At 43.1% G+C, this 20,258-nt stretch overlaps 2 protein-coding genes across 2 annotated transcripts; both read right to left on the reverse strand.

Moving 5' to 3' along the window:
• Positions 1 to 10,530: 10,530 nt before the first annotated feature.
• Positions 10,531 to 15,840, reverse strand: LOC142935091 (protein wntless homolog). Its single transcript, XM_076079216.1, has 12 exons — positions 15,645 to 15,840; positions 15,176 to 15,439; positions 14,954 to 15,078; positions 14,710 to 14,865; positions 14,469 to 14,605; positions 13,853 to 14,021; positions 13,664 to 13,761; positions 13,515 to 13,578; positions 13,278 to 13,421; positions 13,106 to 13,189; positions 12,851 to 13,016; positions 10,531 to 12,097 (listed from the first exon to the last, which is right to left on the reverse strand). Exons 1-12 carry the CDS (start codon positions 15,838 to 15,840, stop codon positions 11,997 to 11,999), a joined length of 1,704 nt encoding a protein of 567 aa, XP_075935331.1. The 3' UTR covers positions 10,531 to 11,996.
• A 133-nt stretch (positions 15,841 to 15,973) lies between these two features.
• Positions 15,974 to 19,479, reverse strand: dr1 (down-regulator of transcription 1). The gene is made up of 3 exons (XM_076079213.1): positions 18,518 to 19,479; positions 18,202 to 18,365; positions 15,974 to 17,192 (listed from the first exon to the last, which is right to left on the reverse strand). Exons 1-3 carry the CDS (start codon positions 18,735 to 18,737, stop codon positions 17,046 to 17,048), a joined length of 531 nt encoding a protein of 176 aa, XP_075935328.1. The 5' UTR covers positions 18,738 to 19,479; the 3' UTR covers positions 15,974 to 17,045.
• Between the last annotated feature and the right edge of the window lie 779 nt (positions 19,480 to 20,258).

A 20,258-nucleotide genomic window follows, 5' to 3' on the forward strand; every position in this document is an offset into this window, starting at 1 on the left:
CAAAAAAAAGGGCCAGACGGAGAATCTGACTTTCTTGAGGCACATGTGCGTGTGTGTTCAGTGTAGACCACCAGGCAAAGACTGATTCCATCAGGGGTGTGACATAGTTGTACAAAAAGCTAAGTATGTTTGTCCGTTCTAGTGGAGACACTCATGCACACAGGCGCATGTTAAGCTCACGTATGCTGCAGTATGCTCAGCAGCACATGAGCCACTTGATAATGACCGTTGTTGTGATGTGAAAAAAGGAACGGAAATACACATTTGCAAAGAGGAAATGCTGCAAGTTACGTATGCGTTTCTTATTAAAAGGCCTGCATGCAAAACAGCAACCACAATCCATGAAATCCAGTCACAGGATTTCTTGCAGGAAACTGTTTCTCAATGTTTCCTGACCTGCTGCGTCACACTCATGACAAAGCTCCCAGAGCAGTGAAAAGTAAACAGAACACTTTTAAATGCGCACGATCACGTTGCAGTAAATCATCGAGTGAGTGAGAACAAAGGTCACAAAGACATGGACTAGTCTGCTCCAGAAAAAGGGCGGACATGTGTAGTTTAATGAAATGTTTACCTGCTCATTAGCCAAAATGAGCACCTCATCTTCCAAAACCAAAGTTGCATTACCTCAATGACCTACATTATGTCATATTCAAACCTAGTCTGGTGCAGAGAGTTCACATGATGACGGATCCTTTTTCAGCTGTGCGTTTTGGAGCTTTATAATGCCGTATTCATTCAAAGCAGCGGGCCGGGATCTCACAGGGAAAGTATGCGAGCGCCGGTTGCAGTGGTTTGTTTTCAGAACAGTGTAACTCCAATGGAACGCGGGGCTGCAATGCAGAGCAGCGCACCGCCCCTAATGAACATCAATCAAAGGCGCATTCTTACAGCGGCACAGGCCTCCAAGTGTATACTTTCAAGGCAATGCAATTAAAAGCAACTTATTTCTGGACTGGAAAATATTTCCTTTGCCACTGTCTGGTGGAGGAAAATGTCTTTGAGAAGAAAAAAAAAAAGGAAAATCAAAGCAGGAAAGAGCGGCTTGTGGAAAAGAATCCCAGGCATGCAACCAGTGGCGGGGCAGATTTTCTGGGCAGGGTGACATCCCGGACTGCTGCGTGGTCTTCCTCTCTTAACTGCCAGACCCTTATGTTTGTTAACTGGAAGCCGACATTCCCTGGACGGCTCCTGCAGCAAAGAGCAGGGTGGCTGGAATTCTTGTCTGGCAGACACGTGGGCCGTGGCACAGGAGCGTCTCAAAGTGGACGCAACGGTAGATAAAGAAGGCAGTGTTTATTGTCTAGACCCTGCTGCCATGAACGCAGAGAGCAGACAGCGGCAGACATGCTGTTGCTGTGCAGAAGCACTTCCCTCCCAAAGACCTTCATCGCATCAGCAAGTAGAACGACAAATAAGTACTGAAACAAGATTTAAAGTCTGCAGCCATGATTGAGGCGCTGTGAGGGTGTGCTTTGGGGTAATTGCTTATGTCAGCATGCTAACATACTCACAAAAGAGTGCTGTAAGGATGACGTATCTTTGTAGACCCCGGATGTTAGCATCGCACTGGTTCCCTCAACAAGAAGCAAATGGGATTCTTCTACTGGATTTTGGAATATTGCAGGAATCTGTGGCAAAGAGACGTTTTTTTTTATTTTTAATGACTTTTGAAGGGTGAATGCAATCAGAAGGAGTAAAAACCTAAATGTTAGGATATGAAGAAACCACAGTCCCATAAACGCAAACATACAAAATGAGGCTGCAAAGGCGGACTAGTCGGCGCGATAGTCTCATTTAATCGAAAGTGCAAAAATGCTGACTCATTTTCAGGTTTTCGGACTCATTCCTGCAGCACTCTTTCCTAACTTGCTGATGTTTAGCAGCTATAATGTTTACCATGCCAACGTATCCTCTTATAAATGTCTGTGTGACATCTTACAAAATGTTATTTTGTTACTGTTTGAGCGTTTTCCTACGGATGTCCACCAACACGAGCAATCAGCACGCCTGCGCTAGCCCCTGCAGTGTTAAGGCAATAAAACGACTTGGTTAGGATTAGGAAAAGATCGCGGTTTGGGTTAAATAACGATGGAAATGGCATTACTTAAGAACAGAAGATACATAACAAATAAGTCAACGTTTGGGTTACGATAACTTTGGAAGTGGTGTTACTTAAATACGGAAGTTTGAGACAAATATCGCCCTACGCGGACTTTGTCGCTGTTTATACTTCGTCGCTTGTCGGGGCTTTGTTTTAGCGTGTTAGCATGCTAACTTTTTGGCAGGCCAACCCGTTATCACTCCCAAGGCTTCAAATAACGCAGCTTGGTCAGCGCTCCTGAGCGTCTGACATAGACGTTCATTTAGCGTGGGTATGTGACGCGCGCAAGTAAAGTCAGCATTCACGTGAATTGTTAGTCAAGTTCATGTCAACAACGCTCTCTTCCTAAACCTGACTAAGTGGTTTTTGATGCCTGAAGCTAACATCCCGTGAAGACGGAAGTGTATTTTGAAAAGACACTGTGCATGTAACGAGTGTATCTTGAAACACAGTCGCTGACACGTGCCAATCTCTCGCTAGAGAGGTACGCACTGACCAAGCTGCGTTTTTTGAGACGCATTGGTGTGAGAATATGTTGGGCAGGCAGTTGTGTGAAAATCCTACCCATGGAAACGGGATCTGCAATGACCTAGTTGTTGAGTGGGCTGATAATATGTCACAAGGAGGGGGGGGGGGGGGGGGGGGGCATGGTAATTACACATCTGAAACTGCGGTAATAATTCATTCACGCTAATGGTTTTGTGTAGGCTCAATACTGGCCGGGGGTGGACATTCTCTTTCTTCACACGGGAAATGTTCCTGTGCTAATAAACTACATAATACTGCTTTTTTTTATTATTAATCTAAAGCACATGGTTTATATTGTAAATATTTTCCAAGGTGAACGACAGAAGGAGTAGAATTCGGTGGCTGATGGAGCCCCAGCTGCACACGGGTGATACTTTCTGTGCCCCGTGGCAAAATAACATGATGAGGCTGTTTGTCCCACTTCAAAGCCAACGTGTGTCTACATTACAGCCGTGCAGATAGGGCCGCTAATCTCAAGAGGTATCTGCATGCATCCAGGGCACTTTGGAGGCCACCCAGTGCACCTGGCCCGAATTCCCCAAAATTAGAGGTGCACATACATAAATAACACCGAGAACGTAAATCTCTGGAAGTCTGAGATTTATTTTTACAAGCAACAAAGAGTGCACTGCAGATCCTGAGAGCAGAAGAAAGCCGCCCAGGGCACAAGAAAAAGAAAAAAAAAGGTCTTGAACGTTGTTTCTTACAGATCAAAGAGGTTTTTTTTCTTTTTTTCTTCCGCTTCCTTGGAAGAATTGAAGCGGGACATGTGTGGCATGAGGGAAACAATCAGTTTCACGTGCAAACTTATGAGCTGTTTCCATCCGTCAGTACAGAGCGCACCAGCTGGCTTGCTAGTCGGGGATGTATGGTCATCAGAGTCGGTTGATCAAATGAGTATTAACCACATTGCTTCCTGCACAGGGAAGAGCCACTCCCGCCTCTGCCTGAAACTAACCAACATGAGTAGGAGTGTGTATATTCCTGTAGGGGGGGGGGGGGGGGATTGCTGTTCAGGAAGCGGACGAAGTACAACCGAGAGAAGGAAGATGCCCATATATGAGCAGATGCTTATGAAATAGGATGGAGTGCATGCCTTGAAGAGGCCTGGGATACCTCCTCCTACTCGAACGAACACACACATGCTCAAGTTGCACCAAGCCTAAAACTTTCATTCAACCTGCGACTTCAGTACACATCCTACCCGGAGCGGTTATTGCAACGATCAGGAACAGTTAGGTGTCGGAAAAGATTGGCCCAATCCCAGTGTCCCCCCTAAAGCCTTAAACCCTGAACCCTCAGGGACTTACTGACGTCACCTGGTAAATGGTTGAGTGTGAGAGGCTGCGAGGGCTTGAAATGGTGTAAATACGAACGGGACAGCACTTTGCTGCAATATATCACGTAACCAACGTCAAAAATATTATTTGCAATTGTGGGTATTTATTTGATACTTTTTGCTCCCTGATTTGAACGTCTTCCAGGCTCTTTCCTCACAATATGAGAGGAAAGAGCCTCTCATCTTGTACATAATCTATTTACTCGTTTTTGTCAAAACAGTTTCATTGACAAAATGAATTAATCTCTGCTTGCATTCCTCTGATTTCATGTGTTTTTATGTTCCATCTTTAATCCTTAATGTTTCTGAGTAAATGTAATTGTGCCAGGCTGAGCATACATGTGCCGTCCTCTTTGTTTACGTCTCCATGCTTCTACTGATAACCCCATGTTTAACATCACATTGCTATGAATTGTGGGTATTGCAGACTTAGGGAAAGTGTTCACAACGGGCTTAAACACTCGATGATTTCACAGTGGGACAGCTTTAAACCCTCACGGACTTTGCGGGAGCGCGCCTCAAACTCTGTGAGTCCGTGAGTGTGGAGATTGGCATTGGGCCATTAACTCTGTGCCGCCAAATGCAAGCTACTAGAGCAGGTTTCCGTTACTGCCAGCTGTGCAGAACAGGCCGCCGTCCACCGGCCAATTAGCAACACACCTGCACACTGCCAAAAAAAAGAAGAAAAATAGAGCCTTTGTTTAACACGTGCACATCATCTGGGTCACTTTTTCACTCTCACGTTTAATCATAATTTATGCTCATGCAAGCTATTGTACCTTGTTCTTTCCAAAAGCCGTTTTGAATTGACCTAAAATTGATTTAACATAGTTAAGTGACTGACCTACTGCTGACTATGGCATATTAATGTGATTATTCTTGCCCTCATAGATCTACTACCACAATCAATCTTCCCCTTATTCCCCCCTATAGAGAGAAGTTATATTGTGATGCACTCCTATACTGGTAAAAGCAGAATATCGCCTGCATGAAAAATGACTAAGTAGCACATGTGCAGTTGTTTAAGACACAATGCAGCGACGGGCCCGTGTGCAAACATGTGCAGTCACATAATGAATCGCCAGAGGGCATGAAATTCAGACAAAACAGCAAAACATACATGCTAGACTCTGCACAATAATTTGATTACTCATATATTCACTGGTCTGCAATGCTGTGACCAAATATGGACAAAGGAGGATGTTTTTTGGATGATATGTCAAAGTCAGCGATTTGACCAAACATTTAGTAAAGCAGGCAGACTGAGCTATGATGAAGGGTCATCTTAAAACCTGGGGGAAAAGGGAAAATAGACTGCCTGATACTGCCACCGTGTGGAGGGAACGTATAATCACTTTTCAATCGTAAATCAATTGGAATTGGAAGAATAATTAAAGAGAGTTGATGAAACATCCGGCTTTAACTTTGATCAGAGACGATAAATAAATAAATAAATATCTGATGACTTCTTAACGATTAATATTAAAAAAGCAATTTAGTATTGCACTTCCGTATAGTTGGGGGAGTAACATGAGACGGACAAGAACGGTCAAACTCAATGCAGCAGAGGCCCAGAGATTTAAACTTAGTTTAACAAGCTCAACCATTCAGGAGCATACGTTTCCCATGATGCAACCAATGGCTTTTATTCGCTGCCTGATAAATGCCCACACCTTTAAAATGTAACACCTGGGTGATACTCCCAGGTTATCGTATTAAAAGCCTCCCAATGGACATCACTGATTCTGTTGTGGCCTTTAAATCCAAACTCAATTTCATCTTTTTAGCTCAACTTTCAATTAACTGCCTATTCTGTCATTATCTATTATATGGAAGCTGCTTGACTTCCTCCCAGATCAATTATCTTCAGATATGTTTAAATACATTTTATGCATGATTTTTGTCTCTTATCATTCATTTTATTATCTTGGTCTACTCTCAGAGAGGAATCCCTCCGTTGTTGCTCTTCCATTTTTTCCCAGTGAAATGTTTTTTTTCTTATCCGCATCGAGGGTCTAAGGACAGATGATGTCGTATGCTGTACACATTGTAAAGCCCCTTGAGGCAAATTTGTGATTTTGGGTTATAAATATGTTTTAAAAAATGACTGGACAAGTCATGAAAACAGCCATATTCTTCCAATACAACAGATTTCTCTTTCAGAACAAGAGCAGAAACGTGTTGGCGGTTTGTGACGTAGAAAACTTGCAACGTCAAAGATCTAAATCTATCTATCTATCTTCTGTTAATCACCAGAGGGCAGCACCCGGCAGGCTGCAGTGTGACTGGAGATATGAAAGACGTGTGGGGGCCGGGGCTGATTAATAATGGAGAGAGCGGTGGAGCAATGTTTGTTACCTGATGCCTCTCTCAATTACAGAAAAGGCAGCGGACGCTGGTGGCAACCGTGGACTCAAACGGGACCCGGTCCAATCACCGAGTCACTGACCTGTGTGGGGAAAGCTCTCAGGTAGCATGTATTGGGGGTCCCAGTCTGCGTGACCAGCATAAATCTGTAAAGAAAAGAAAATGTTAAAATGACTAAACAGCCATGACAGACAACTAAAGAGACACATCAGAGAGAGATTTCAATACCAGGGAGTCAGATTTTACGGCTGACCGAATATACCTGAACATTAAATGGTTAAAGAAAGATCACTGTGAAAGCCATGCTGGTCAGCAACCTACTGGCTACATGAGTCAGTAACTTCTGTATATTTTAAAGAAAAGGTAGTGTGCTGGACAAGGACAGAGAAGAGCTCCAGTTACATCTTTACTGTAAACAAAAGCCACGTCTGAATTACTTTAAATCAATCAGGAGGATATATATATAGATATATATGTAACAGAATAATAAAGCTAGAATAAACCAACACTCAGCAGTCTGTTATTGTACAACGCTGACACCAAGGATGTATTATTACCCGCTTTGTTACCAGTTGCCAAGCAACCTCTTACTTCCTTGTCTAGTTTATGATTTGCTCTCCAGTTTCAGTGGCGCGTGGTGGAGAGAAAGAAAGAATGCGACATCATTTGAAAGCTTTAGAGAGGGAGCATTGACAAACGTGTGCTGTACGACACACACACACTGCCATCATTCATCAAGGCAAAGAAACCTCTGAACAAAGGCTCATTCATTGATTTGTTTAAAGGTAATATTGTATCTACAATATCAGGACCCAGTGCTGGTTTTACTAATAAATTTTCAAACAACACCCCGTCATATACTCTGACCCAGTGAAATCAGAGGCCCAAATGTGCGGCACGGAAAGGAAATTTGGGAATGCACATAGCTCGGGCTTGCTCCTCATTAAAAATAAATACATATTGAATTGTAATTGTTTATAGTGGAAAGGAAAGGGAGGAAAGTATTGACCATGCAGAATCATTTCTAATGTGTGGTGTTGATTGTTTTTTAGTTGTCAGTAGTGTTCAATAGGTCTATTAATGAAAACACACTGACACACAACACGACCAACCAAGTACACATCAGTGCATGGCTCACCCACAGGAACCAGTTGGCTGGGGGGGGAGGGGCATGAAGAGAGGTTAATTTAATTTAATGACAGTGACTTTATTATTAGTCTCATTCCCCCGATGCTGCACAGATGCACCTGGAGTTGCTTCATGTAATTGTGTCGGTTGAGTTGCATGACATGTGGGACCTGCACAAAGCACGTGTCTATATATAAATATCCCACAGCAGCAATAATATGACAATTCCCACAGTGTCAGTGATATCTCACACACACACACACACACACACACACACACACACACACACACACACACACACACACACAGGCCACACGGGCCAATGACCCAGGAGCTGACCAGGAGGAGCAACAGCGAGGCAGCTCTTTCAACTCGACAAGTGGGTCTTTGAAAGTTTTTCATTAATGATTCTGAGATCAACTACTGTCAATCAATTATCTGCCAAACTCTATTATCACCACCTGTGGCTTACACCTGGTGCCTCTCTGCATATAGCCAAAGAGGTACAGACAGCAAGAATAAAGCACCAACCTGCAGTCAGTGTGGGAATGGCAGTCTGCTAACCAACAAAGGTGAAGAGCGCTATGAAGGCCGAACATGATCTGTGCTGACGCACTCGGCTCCCCACCCAAGTCAAACTGATCTTTGCTTTCATTCCCAAAGAATTCTCTCTCATAAGCTTAATCCACGTCAGGTATAAGAGCAATAAAAGCAAACTAATGAAGCTAGATTAAACAACGTAAGGCAGAATTCGCATCGTCGTCTGTTTGGAGTGATACACTTTGACTTTGAAAACAAACTCCGCAACTTGGTTAACGTGGCAAAAAGTATTGCCCTATATAGGCTGCTTAATATACTCTCAGATGAAGGAATCACTAAATGCTAATGTGTTTCAGTCTGCACTACCAGGACACCGGTTTCATTGATTATCCTGCCGATTTATTTTTGCCGAAAGAAAAAAAAAGAAAATAATCCTAAATATATTAATTTGTGTTCTAAAAAAGGAAAAAAAATAGCAGTTCATCATATTGTATATTTTTCAGCATTTCTCCTCGATGCATTACGTCTTACACTAGTGGTTCTCAACCTTCTCTGTGCCCTCAAGTTTGATTTGATGAGACTTAGCTTCAGGGACCTCCATCTAAAAATAGGTTCTGGTTTTTAGATATGAAGACCGGAATTCTATATTGTCCACTACAATTTGGGAGAGAACCGTGGAGGCCGTGAAATCTCTGATCAGAGTAGTAACTCTTATGACTCTTACTCACATTGGGCTCACTTCTATAGGGAATTAAAAAGTGAAAATCAACTATTCCCCTTTTATTTAGTGACCCCCTTGAACTCACTGAAGGACCCTTGGGCGTCCCCAGACCCCTAATTGAGAACCACTGACTTAAAACGATCAATATTTTTGTTGATTAAATGATCTGTATACTAAGTAATGACTTGAGGGGGGGGGGGGGGGGTGGCTACACTGGGTTCGTACTGGCTTAATGGTCTAAAGATCCACTATTGCACTATCAAAATGTTTAAACGAAAGGAGTTGTAGCTTGTTGTTCAACCCTGAATATGACTAAAGACATAATTGGGATAGCTTGTAAACATATTAATATCAAAGTGGAAAGAAGAAAAGGTAATAGGGTTCATGGTGAAACCCTTCATTGTCTGTTGATAAGCAGTTAATGCTTTGTGTACAGGTCCACTGTAACACCCACATCACTGCAAGAGGAGGCAGAGGCGGCTCTGACGTGTGTCAGGCCAGCACACAGCATATTTCACATCCCGCTGTGGACTACCAGGGCTGGAGGCGCCACTCTGTTGACTGGATGCGTTCCCTGAAGGCCTTTGTGACCAGAGCAGTGACGCACAGACGGGCTCCCCGGAGGCCGAGCGTGGAATTTGAGTCGAGGGACACAAGTGTGTGTGTGTGTGTGTTTGTGTGTGAGGGGGGCACTTTCATGAGATTACACCGCCGCTAAGGTCTGAACCAGTGACTGTGGTGTAACCAGGCAACACAGCCCGACAGCCCTACGTCAGCATCAAGAACCCACTCAGGTGGAGTCACCCTCAACTACCAGAAGCCATGTGGCACTGAGAAGACACGTCTACCGAAAACTGGGGGAAAAAACAGTCAGAGAAATAGTCTGAATTATATTTACCACTTTATGCAAATAAAAAAGTACAGTCTTCAAACAACTGCAACAGATGTGAATGCAGCAGATGTAATATATACAGAATAGTCCAGTATTAGGAGCCCTCAGTTTTGTGATAGGCTTTTAAATTAAGGGGAAACAACTAAACAAACACGACACAGATTCAAGATATTAACAACACAGTTATGTGCATGCAGACATAGGTGCTAAAGTGGCTGTAAGTGTATTCATGTTAGCCCATGCACATGCCTGTGAGCCTCTCCCCCGAAGAATGAATGTCGGCATCATCGTGGAAGGTGTCCTTAAAACGTTTGTCTGGTTCACCCATGTAGCTACTTTACATAGATGGACGACGTGTCTCCACTTCCTCCCACTGTACTAAAGTGAGGCCAAACTATTCCGGATACGGGGGCTGCCATCTTGGGATTTTGACCTCATTGGAGGCCGCAGAGCAGCGCAGAAACTGGAGCCGCGGTATCGAGGTCCCGCCCACACACCAATCACCAGCCGAGCACGGCCACAGCTTGTTAGCGTGAGAGCCACCTAGCTACGTTAGCTGTTTGGCTAGAGACACAACAACTAACCATGATATATCTATAAATATTCAGTTTAGTGGAGCTGTCAATCACAGCCGTCAATCATGCCAATCCCCCTTTTTTACAACATAGAATAAATAACTTCCTTATCTGAAAAAAAGAAACTTGAACTTACATCAGTGTGATAAGAACTACATAAAATGAGAGGAAATCATCTTCGGGAAAATGATATTCGAATGCACTTTTTAGTTTGGCCCATGTCCCATCAGCTAACGTGGAAGGGGGCGGGGTATATGACCTATACTGCAACCAGCCACAAGGGGGCGATGTTGATGTTTTGGCTTCACTTTTGGGAAGCTGTCCTTCTCTAGAAAGTCTACGGTCCAAAACCTCCAAATGCTCAATTTACTTTCACATAAGACAGTGTTTCCATGCATGACCTGAACGTTTGGTTCCCTCATGATTTAATATCGGGACATTGAGGTTCAAAGAAAGCTGTAAAGCAACATGACATCAGGTAGGTTTTCCATGGAGACATAAGTGTCATCATTTATCTAATAGCGTAACCTATTTGTATTTTTCTAATATTCAAAGACTTTTCCAAAATATACTTCCATGAAGCAAGTTTCCTCCTCTTTGATATGGCCACCTGTCACTTCTGCTGCATTAAACACCTGTTTACCAACCAGTGCATGTACAACATATAACATGCCCACCATTTAAATCTGAAATACTGTAAATCTTAATCACACAGACAAACTATGAACCTGATCAAAATACATTTTTTCCCCCCCAAATTGTACTCCCTCCTTGTGTACATACGTTTTTGTTTTTTCTGGTCATCGACTGGAGGTGACAGTTTACCTGCTGGTATTATTTAACGTCAGCATTACAGTCCAGACACCAGTCGTGCAATCTCCGTGCTGATACTCACCTGGCCTCTCGGATCCGACAGGGTTTTCAAAATCGCGCCATGAAACAATGCAAGTGCAGCTCCTTTAATAAAAAAAAAATTCAAAAAGCCCTCTAGCTGTGTCAAATGAAAAGTTTCACGACGCAGAAAATAAACCCAGAGCCCCGTTGGTGAGAAACAGAGAGACAGGAGACACGGAGAGCGATCTGCCGCGGACTTGTTGGGCTGAGACTCTTTTAACTCCTCCTGTGCGGAAGAGACAACAGCGCCCTCTGCTGGTACCTCTAGCCTACACCATTTTTATTCTTTTTACAAAAAAATACATGTGACAATATCTGGATTTACACGTGATGTTTTTGACATGCGTCTGAAGTGCATTTCAAATTGGTACGTGTTAGACACGCATAGACAGCATGTTATATGAAGTCTGTATGAATGTGTGATGGAAAATACACACTCAGGGCTGCAACTGACAATCATCATCGTCTGATTTATTTTCTCCACTCGTTGCGGATGAGGTATTTGGGTCACATACAAGTTACAGTACAACAACATTAAAATACTCTGTTACAAGTAAAAGTCATGCATTCAAATCCTACTTAAGTACAAGTACAGAAGTAGCATCAGCTTTGTGTAGTTTAAGTAACGGCAGTACAAGTAGTGGTTGTGCAGAATGTCCCCTGTAAGTGACACTATTAAGAGTGTTGATACTGATGCATCAACGCCAATTTTACTGTAGCAACTGCAGTAATATCTCATGCACTTTTACTTTTCACCCCAAGCTTAAGAAAAAAAGTTATAATATGAAAGTGACATTATTCTAGACAGTCTGCGTTTTACAGCCTGCAGTGTTTATAATGTAGTAATACATGTTTCAGAAGCATCAACAGTAGAATGAAATAACAAAACGAAGGAGCTTTTCTGACGGTTACTCATCAGCCACCTTCCCAGTGATCCTGTAGGTCTCGGTCGGCCCCTGCTCTCCACATGTCTGCTGGGTCTCTTGGCTTTCTGGCGTCTCCAGCACCTCTGTCAATAGTAAACATATTCTTAACATTTGAACATCTAATACGTTGACCAAGTAAATGTCTCGTTTCATTCTCTTTCATCTGAGAACTGGATGCTACAGAAGCACCTAGAAGGCAAATGAGAAAAAATGATGATGATCCATTTTCTAAGTCTGATCTAAATAGTTTTCTCTCCTGCGTTAATGACTTAAGAACAGGTGAAATAAAACATGTTTTGCCAGGATAATCGTTTCAAGTTTCTTTAAATATATAAATATATATTATATGAAACAGGTGGGGGGGAGATGTTTTGCCAGGATAATTGTGTTTATTATTGTAATACGTATTTCGGCCACAAACGGCAGAAGTGCACCACTACCCCATGTTTATAGGACTAAAATCATTCACGTTTTCTTCCAGGTGAGTTTTTATTTCTCCATGCACTTTAAACACAATGTTCATATATTATTTATTGGCAAGTAATGTATTATTACTGTCATGTCTATTTTGGCTAAAAATGTATTTTACCAGCGCTAACCTGCCATTAGGGAGATTTTAGTTCCATTATAACATGGTGGTGCACTTCAGTCTCTTGTCACCAAAATGAGTATTTCAACTATACTCACATGAGAAAATATCCTGTTCGTAAGTCATAAACATGAGAGAAAACTATTTAGATCAGATTTTTGAAAAATACATCTCCAGATTTTTTTCCCCTCACTTTCCTCTCAGGGCTTCCGTATTTTTCTAACTATGAAATGAAAATGTTACAGACCTGTTTGTTGACTATTTCCTGACTTTTTTCTTCCGTGCTTGTGGGAGGGCGCGTAGAGGAAGATGATGGTGAAAACATACAGGTTCCACATGCCATAGATCCCTGTGAGAAAAGCACTGTGGACTTGGAACATGTAGTCTCCCCAGTGCCAGTGACCCGCACTGACCTGGTGGAACATGGAGAACATTTGGAATATTTACATATCACAACAAAAGTATAGACCTCCATGTTGATCTTTAGAGGGGTAACACTTACTTGATTTAACATGAAGAAGACGACCGTCATGGCGGCACACGCTAGAGTTACCAGCATCAAAAACTTGAACCTGAAGATTATACCCTGCCAGAACCAGCAAGAGGGATTAAAAAAACCTTCCAGAATATAGTTGTGCCTATTGTGATTCAGATATGAAACCAACAAATCAAACCTTGTAACGCAGTCTTCTAGCCTTTGGCATTGCAGGAAGTTGCTGCATTTTCCCACCAATGTTCCTGAACACACAACGCACCATGCCACACAGGGAGAGGAAGTACAGACAAACGGAGACCCCCGCCATGATAATGAAAGTAATCTGCGAGACAGTCAAGGAAAAAGGCCTGGATGTTTAAAGCTGGTTCTAATGAGGCAGACTTCTTCTGATGCAGTACTAGTATGTGAAGGATACGGCCAGCTTCATCCCAATATCTGATGCCCAGACACTGTAGAAGGGGTTGGTCAAATGAACCCCCCTTTTTTTTTTTTAAAGAAATAAAGCACATTCATATTTAAAGAAAGTTGTAAACACAATAAACCTCATCAAAAGCACGTCACTACCTGTCGCTCAGGTCGAATACGAGGAGAAGAGACGAGCCAAACATCACCAGCCCAACCTGCCACCAGTACGCCGAGAGACGATTCCTCTGACTTTGGTCCTACAGGATTCGTCGTTGAAAAGAAAATCTGCATTAGTGGCCATTGAAGTGTGGCGAAAAGTACAGTAGAGAGGAAGTACAAGGTGCTAACCATGAGGTGTTCGCCACAGAAGATGACCCAGAAACAGAAGAGTGTGGAGTAGAAGGCGCCCTGTTGAGCATCTTCCAACAGCAGCATCCACGTCCACTCAAAGCCCAGGGAGAGCCACTCTGCCGGCACGTTCAGGAGCGTCATGGAGACGCCCAGAGCAAAAATCGCCCTGTACGAGACAGACGCATGCTATGAAGGCTTGCATTCTGCTGCAGGCCGAGTATTGACCCGGTTCTACCAGGCCGAACATGCACTTCAGATGGAGCACTTGTCATTTCCCACCCCGAAGCACCGCATTCCTCTTGAAAGCTAAGTCTGCACTGAGTGACTAAAGAGCCTGGGCTGCACTCAGAGTTTCAACTTAAGAGCTCTAGAGCTGTGCGTAGAATACTTTTTTAAAGGACATGAATTTATTTTTTGGGGGTTGAATTTATTCCTTTTCATGATGTGTAATTTGTCTATTTAATACAGAACACTTCAGGGTTCCGTTTGTTTGTATTTTTGTAATGCTCACATGTAACACTATCCCTGACATGGCTAAACATGACTTGTGTTAAAAAGTCAAAGCAGTTGGTTTGAGAAACACAATCAGCCATTCTTTCTCATCGGCTCATACTTTTCCAACAGGACTGGAGGTCTTGCCGTGAGGCTGATCCTGTGCCAGTACCAAACTGTTGCCACAAGTATCCAGGGACTGAACACGGTCTTCATGCTGACCCACACTTTAGTGAAGCCTCCATTCTGGTGGATGCCCTTAGAGAAGGACATTAAATGTTTGAATGAAACGCAGGCACGCTTTGAGATTTCAATTCAATCAAAACGTGCGACGGAAGTTAAATTATAAGAACTAAACTCACCACTACATGGATGTCTTTGATTTCTCCAATTCCAACATTCACCGTGTCGTTCACCGGCAGGCGGAGGTTGATCAAAAAATATTTGTGGGCCACACTTCCCAGTTCCATGAATGGTACGGGGTCACAGTGATAAAAGCGGCCTTCGTTTTCATAGGTCTGCAAAAGCGTGGACTGTTACAGGTCACCGAGCAGAGATGTTATAATACATTTTATACGTATTAAACGCAGTCATGCAGGTTTGTACCTTCGGGACGGCAAATATGCACCTGAGTGGCCTCTGCTCCACTGAGTGAAACTTTGTGGTCCACTCAGATGTCAGATCATCCCTGTAGGCCAAGCCAGCGTCGATAGTGATGAGGACATCATCCTCTGCACGGACGAGATTCAGTTCATTAGATAGTTACAGCAAGAACTGAGGAGCTTGGACCTATATCATTTAAATGCATGACTAACACACTCCTCTTACCAATGTGATTGATCACCTTGAAGGCGATGTCAAACTGTAGAACAGCCAGCATGTACTGAAACCAGGGACTCATCTCCGCGTTGGGAAGAGGTACGTGCACGGCGAAAACAATGTCGTTGGCATACAGCGTTTTTGCCAGAGGCTCATCGAAACTGTGGATCTGCTGGCACCGGTTCGATCCCCACGGCACCAGCCAGCCGCACGCCCCGTGCCGATTAATGCACTTGGTAGCCAAGTAGCGAATGGCACTGGTGGGACTGGGAGCTACGGCAAAAAGGGGGACACTCTGTCAGAGACGTGTGGTTTGAGTTACATCCTGTCGAGTACAGACTCAGTAGTTAGTGAGCCACCTTGGGAGTAGACGGTTCAAACAAACAGATTTTTTTGCTTCCAACACACAAACCACATGCAGGTTACATTCTAGAAACACTATTATTATATAACCATGTAAAGAAATCAGACTACTTACCGATGAGGGCTCCAACCATGATGGAAAGAACTTGCAAAAGAAGAATAAAAAAAAACAAGAAAACCAATTTCTTAGTGCTCATGTTCTCTATGATTGCACCCGACATGTTTGAAAGGATTTGGAGAAGTGACGTGCCAAGCCGTGTTCCCAATAGGCCAAGTCCTCCACTGCTGCTTGTCTGCCTGCTCACACACATCTGCCTCTCCCAGGAGACACAAAACATCTTAGAGGCTAGTGCAGAAGGTGGGGGGGGAGTAACAGTCATGCATCTAGATACAGAACAATAATCTAATTTGGTTTTCTAAAGACATAACAAAAACACATACCAGTTGTCTATAAAATATGATTCCTTTATTGCTTAAAGAATACATCTTCGCAGCATAGGCGAGTGAATGTGTATCACAACCAGGTTACTTGTCTTTACACTGAGGATTGACCACAGTCACAATGCACATGTTTGATACTGCACCCGAAGAGAGGGGAAATAACAAATTCAGCCTGGATATCAAAGCGTCTTACAAAGTCGAAGGTTAATGATCCTCAACATTGTTTAGACTGACCCGGAGTCAGCGACGAGAAACGCCTCAGCACCTACACCTTTAAAAACAAAAAACACACTAACTCTGGGCTGTTAGTCTCTCCTCTATCTTTGGTTCTATGAGACAAAAATATAGTTTCTGAAACGTGTCGCTAATTAGCAATACTGCGGGTGGTTCAAGGTAGGAAGGAAATGCAACATAAAGCATCTGAATGAGCTAAAATTAAACAAAATGTCCATTTAATTCTCTACTTAACAAAAAAAAAAATTCCTATATTCACTACCCCTCAAATTATCCTCTGTGGAACAAATACATCAAGAGAAGGTAGAGGGAACCCTTTCTGTAAAAGTGACCATCAAACCACAAGAGAGGAGAAATCGACTGCTCTGAAATCATTCTCAAGCAGTTCTCCTAAACCACCAAAAGTGATCTAGTACAACATAACTAAGCTGTACCCAAAGGTACAAACACTTGTCGCATTATCACCAAAATTCACCAACATGTCCCAGGCAACCTCTGCCCTCAGTGTCCACAACACATCCAGAAATCTACAAATCACTCACAACATAATATCAAGAAATAATTAAACAGAAGCATCGGGGGGGAAAAGGGGGGAGATGGGGCTGATCAATAACTCTGCAGCCTCTCAATCCAAATCATTATTGTGTTCTGGTGTCTGAAGGTGAGGCTATCTTGAAACCCCCAGCCATCGTTCTCTTCAGTGTCCATTCCAATGTGCATTATCCATGTTATACCGGCGGTCAAACACGCCTCATGTCTCTGCCGATGACAGCACTGAGGGATTCGTGTGCCAGCGCTGTCCCAGGAGGGGATTCGGACGACGTGGAGTGGCGTCCTGGGATCACATGTCCTCGTCTTCGTCTTCATCCTGAGAGGAACTGGCCTGCTGGGCGGCGCTGGCAGATGCTGCCGCCATCTGTGCCTGTTGGGCGGCCTGCTGCATCTGTAGCCACTCTTGCTGGGCGAGCTCCGCCTGCTGCTGCCGCGCCTGCAGGAACACAGTCAAACCAAAACAGAGACATGACACGAGGGAAGGCGAACAGAGAGCTTATTTGGAGATTACAAAAGGATCGTGATGGTGATATCTGGTGTGGAATTAGAGCTGGGAAACTCAAACAGTATTTTTGACTCAACGATATTAAGACATGAGGAGACTTATTACAATAAGGTTTTTGCAATCCAGTAGGAATGGACAGAGGACACTGAGGCTGAAGAATAATGCAATAGATGTCTTATATTAGATGTGTCATGCAATAGTAGATATAGATGTGCATTTGTAATATGCAGATACAAAGCGTAACTAATCACATTTGTTTTGAGCCCAAGTCGCCCTGACATGACCGCTACATATCCATCTACAGAGCCACTGCACACTGTACCACAATACTTCAACATGTTCCAATTGTGACACCGAGACCGCGACGGATCCTCACTAACAGCAGATGTTTTTAACAGCACTATCTCCTGTCCCTTAACAGAATCTATAAGAATAGAGTCAGCTTATTAACTGTGAAAGTTGTCATGCTGCTCCATAAATCACACAAATATGAAAAGGGAAAGAATGTCTCAATTCAGTCAACAGAAATTCCACTTCTCTCGCAAATCATGTTTACATTTAAGTTAAAATACGTATACTTGCTTAAACTACACCCCTCTTTTTCTTATATTCTGGCTTTTGTACCAAAGACTGTAATAAGTAATCTAATATACGTACACGTTTTTTTTAAATTGTGAATCTGGGGTGTTTAAAACAATCACAGAAAAAAAAAAAAAAAAGAGGTATTTTCTTATTATGTTTTTCCTCTTCACTCACACATACCAGGATTGCAACCGTACAATATACACTACCTGTATTGAAATCACAATGTTATTGTGGGCATCATATTGCAATAATGCACTTATTTCAACCCCGGCCCTCCACACAGTAAAATGCAGGTGCTCATACACAGCACAACTACATAGAGAATTGTAGACTTGTTAGTATTTTCGGATCATACCTTGGCAAATAATTCCTGTTGTTGCCTGAGCAGCTCTTCCTCTGGGATGCCCAGGTTCTCCAGTCGAGAGCTGGCCTTCCTCCTCTTCAGAGCTACAGTTTTACACTCCTGCAGGACGTCCTTCACCTCCGTGATGTACGATGCGAAACCGAGGCTCTCTAGAGCTGTGGTGCGAGAACAAGAGGCGAAAGCGAAATAATTAGTCTCAGTGGTTTAAAATGCTTGGCTGGCAGAGGGGCACACACCCCTCTTGTATTCCTCAAGACATTAGCTGTTTGTTGTGCAAAGGACGGAGCAAACATGGGCCAGGACTCACCATTGATGACATGCTCGGGAGATATGGTCTTCTTGTCGGACTTGTTGCATATCTCATTGGCTTCAGAGGATATGAGGTGTATGAACTCTGTGCAACAGTTAACCACAAGCTCCCTGGCGTCGTTAGCCACTCGTACGTTGGGGAGAGTTTCTTTAATCATCTTGTTGATGGCTGCTCTGGGGATGGTGAGGTCGTCGTCGTTTCCAGAGGAAGAAGCCATCGTGGCAGGCAAATTACCACAGGAATGAAAGCTCCGGCTCCTGGCTGGGTGGTAAAAAAACGTCAGCAGACGATGACGGGCCCTCGTCGGTTAATGGACTTTACTGCCCGGGTCAAGGCAACGTCGACATCAATTTATATGTCATCAAAAAATAAGACGTTTCCTCAAAATAAGCCGGTTGGCTAGCTTGCTACGTAAGCTAACAGCGTATTATACGTGTTAAAACAAACAAAGTGCAGTTTCTGTAGACCACCGCTGTTCCACGGACTGCGTCAGAAAATAAAAGGTCCAAGAAACGAACAAAAAATAACACAAAATTGTTAATACTGGGGGAAATGTATGCTTAGCTAGCTAGCTACCAAGCTAGCTAGTAGCTGTGATCCCTGTCACAAGCAAGCCGCAACCCAGAAGACAAGTGAAAGCGGAGTCAGAGAGCATGGCTAAAGCTAGGCTAACAATTAACTGCTCCTGCCATGTGTAACTAAATAGGTGTCACGGTAGAGACGACAGCAGAATGAAGTTGCCACACCACTGCAAAATACTCTTCCTTGCATCGACTACCTGAGCCAAACATGTCAAAATAGCTCAAAGCTATCAGCAGTTAATTTACAATTTTGTATTCTGGGTAGCATTAGCTTAAATTTGTCCGGAAATGACGTCAAACAAAGAGCCGGATAAGGGGTACTTCTCTTCTTCGAGGTTTTACGGCAGTTAGCATCCATAACTGCCACCCTCAGGTTTTATTCTCCGTCAGTATCCCTCCCTCGGTATCCATTTTTTTTTAAAGTCCAGTCGTGCTTAAAAAAACGTAATAACCACTTCCTCCCGTGAGCACTGTCTCCACACTCTTATATGATTTTAACATTGTCCACTTCCTGCCCTATTTTCCGTAGTTCTGTCATCATTTCTTGCAAATTTCCTGCATTTAAACAATCAGATATTCTCTTATTAGATTCGACTTCTATGCACAGCAACTGCGGACAATGTTTGCAGGTCCTATCGTCCATCTGTAAAACACTATATACTGTCTTTACACTTCTGTTCCCTATAACTATAATATTTACTCACATACCAAGAGGAGTTGGATGTCGCCCAGCATGTTTACCTTCATCTGTTGTTCACTTAGTGAATTCACACTACACATTTTCTATTCTTTTTTTGTTATAGTCTATTGTTTTCTGCTCTCTGAATACATCCCAAGAACTCTTGAATATCTTGTACGAAATTTTTCTCAGTAAAAATCCATGTGGTGTGAGTCTCAGCGCAAACAGCTGAATCTCAGATTAGGCCACATGCAAACATTTGACATAATCCAGGTTCACAAACACAATATATCAGACACAACTGATTCATAAAGGGATGCATATCTTTAAAAGATGGCCTCTGAATGTTTAGAATGTCTTGAAATGAAAACATCACCTCTCAACAAGGCAGTGTAACCGTCGAAACGCTTCATCTGATGCACTGACTTTGTTGCTGCCCTTCAAAGTTGTGCTTACTACTTACATATTGTGTAATAAA

The sequence above is a fragment of the Anarhichas minor genome, unplaced genomic scaffold (genome assembly GCF_050575085.1).
Source record: "Anarhichas minor isolate MPS153535 unplaced genomic scaffold, ASM5057508v1 ptg000071l, whole genome shotgun sequence".
NCBI classification, from domain to species: domain Eukaryota; kingdom Metazoa; phylum Chordata; class Actinopteri; order Perciformes; family Anarhichadidae; genus Anarhichas; species Anarhichas minor.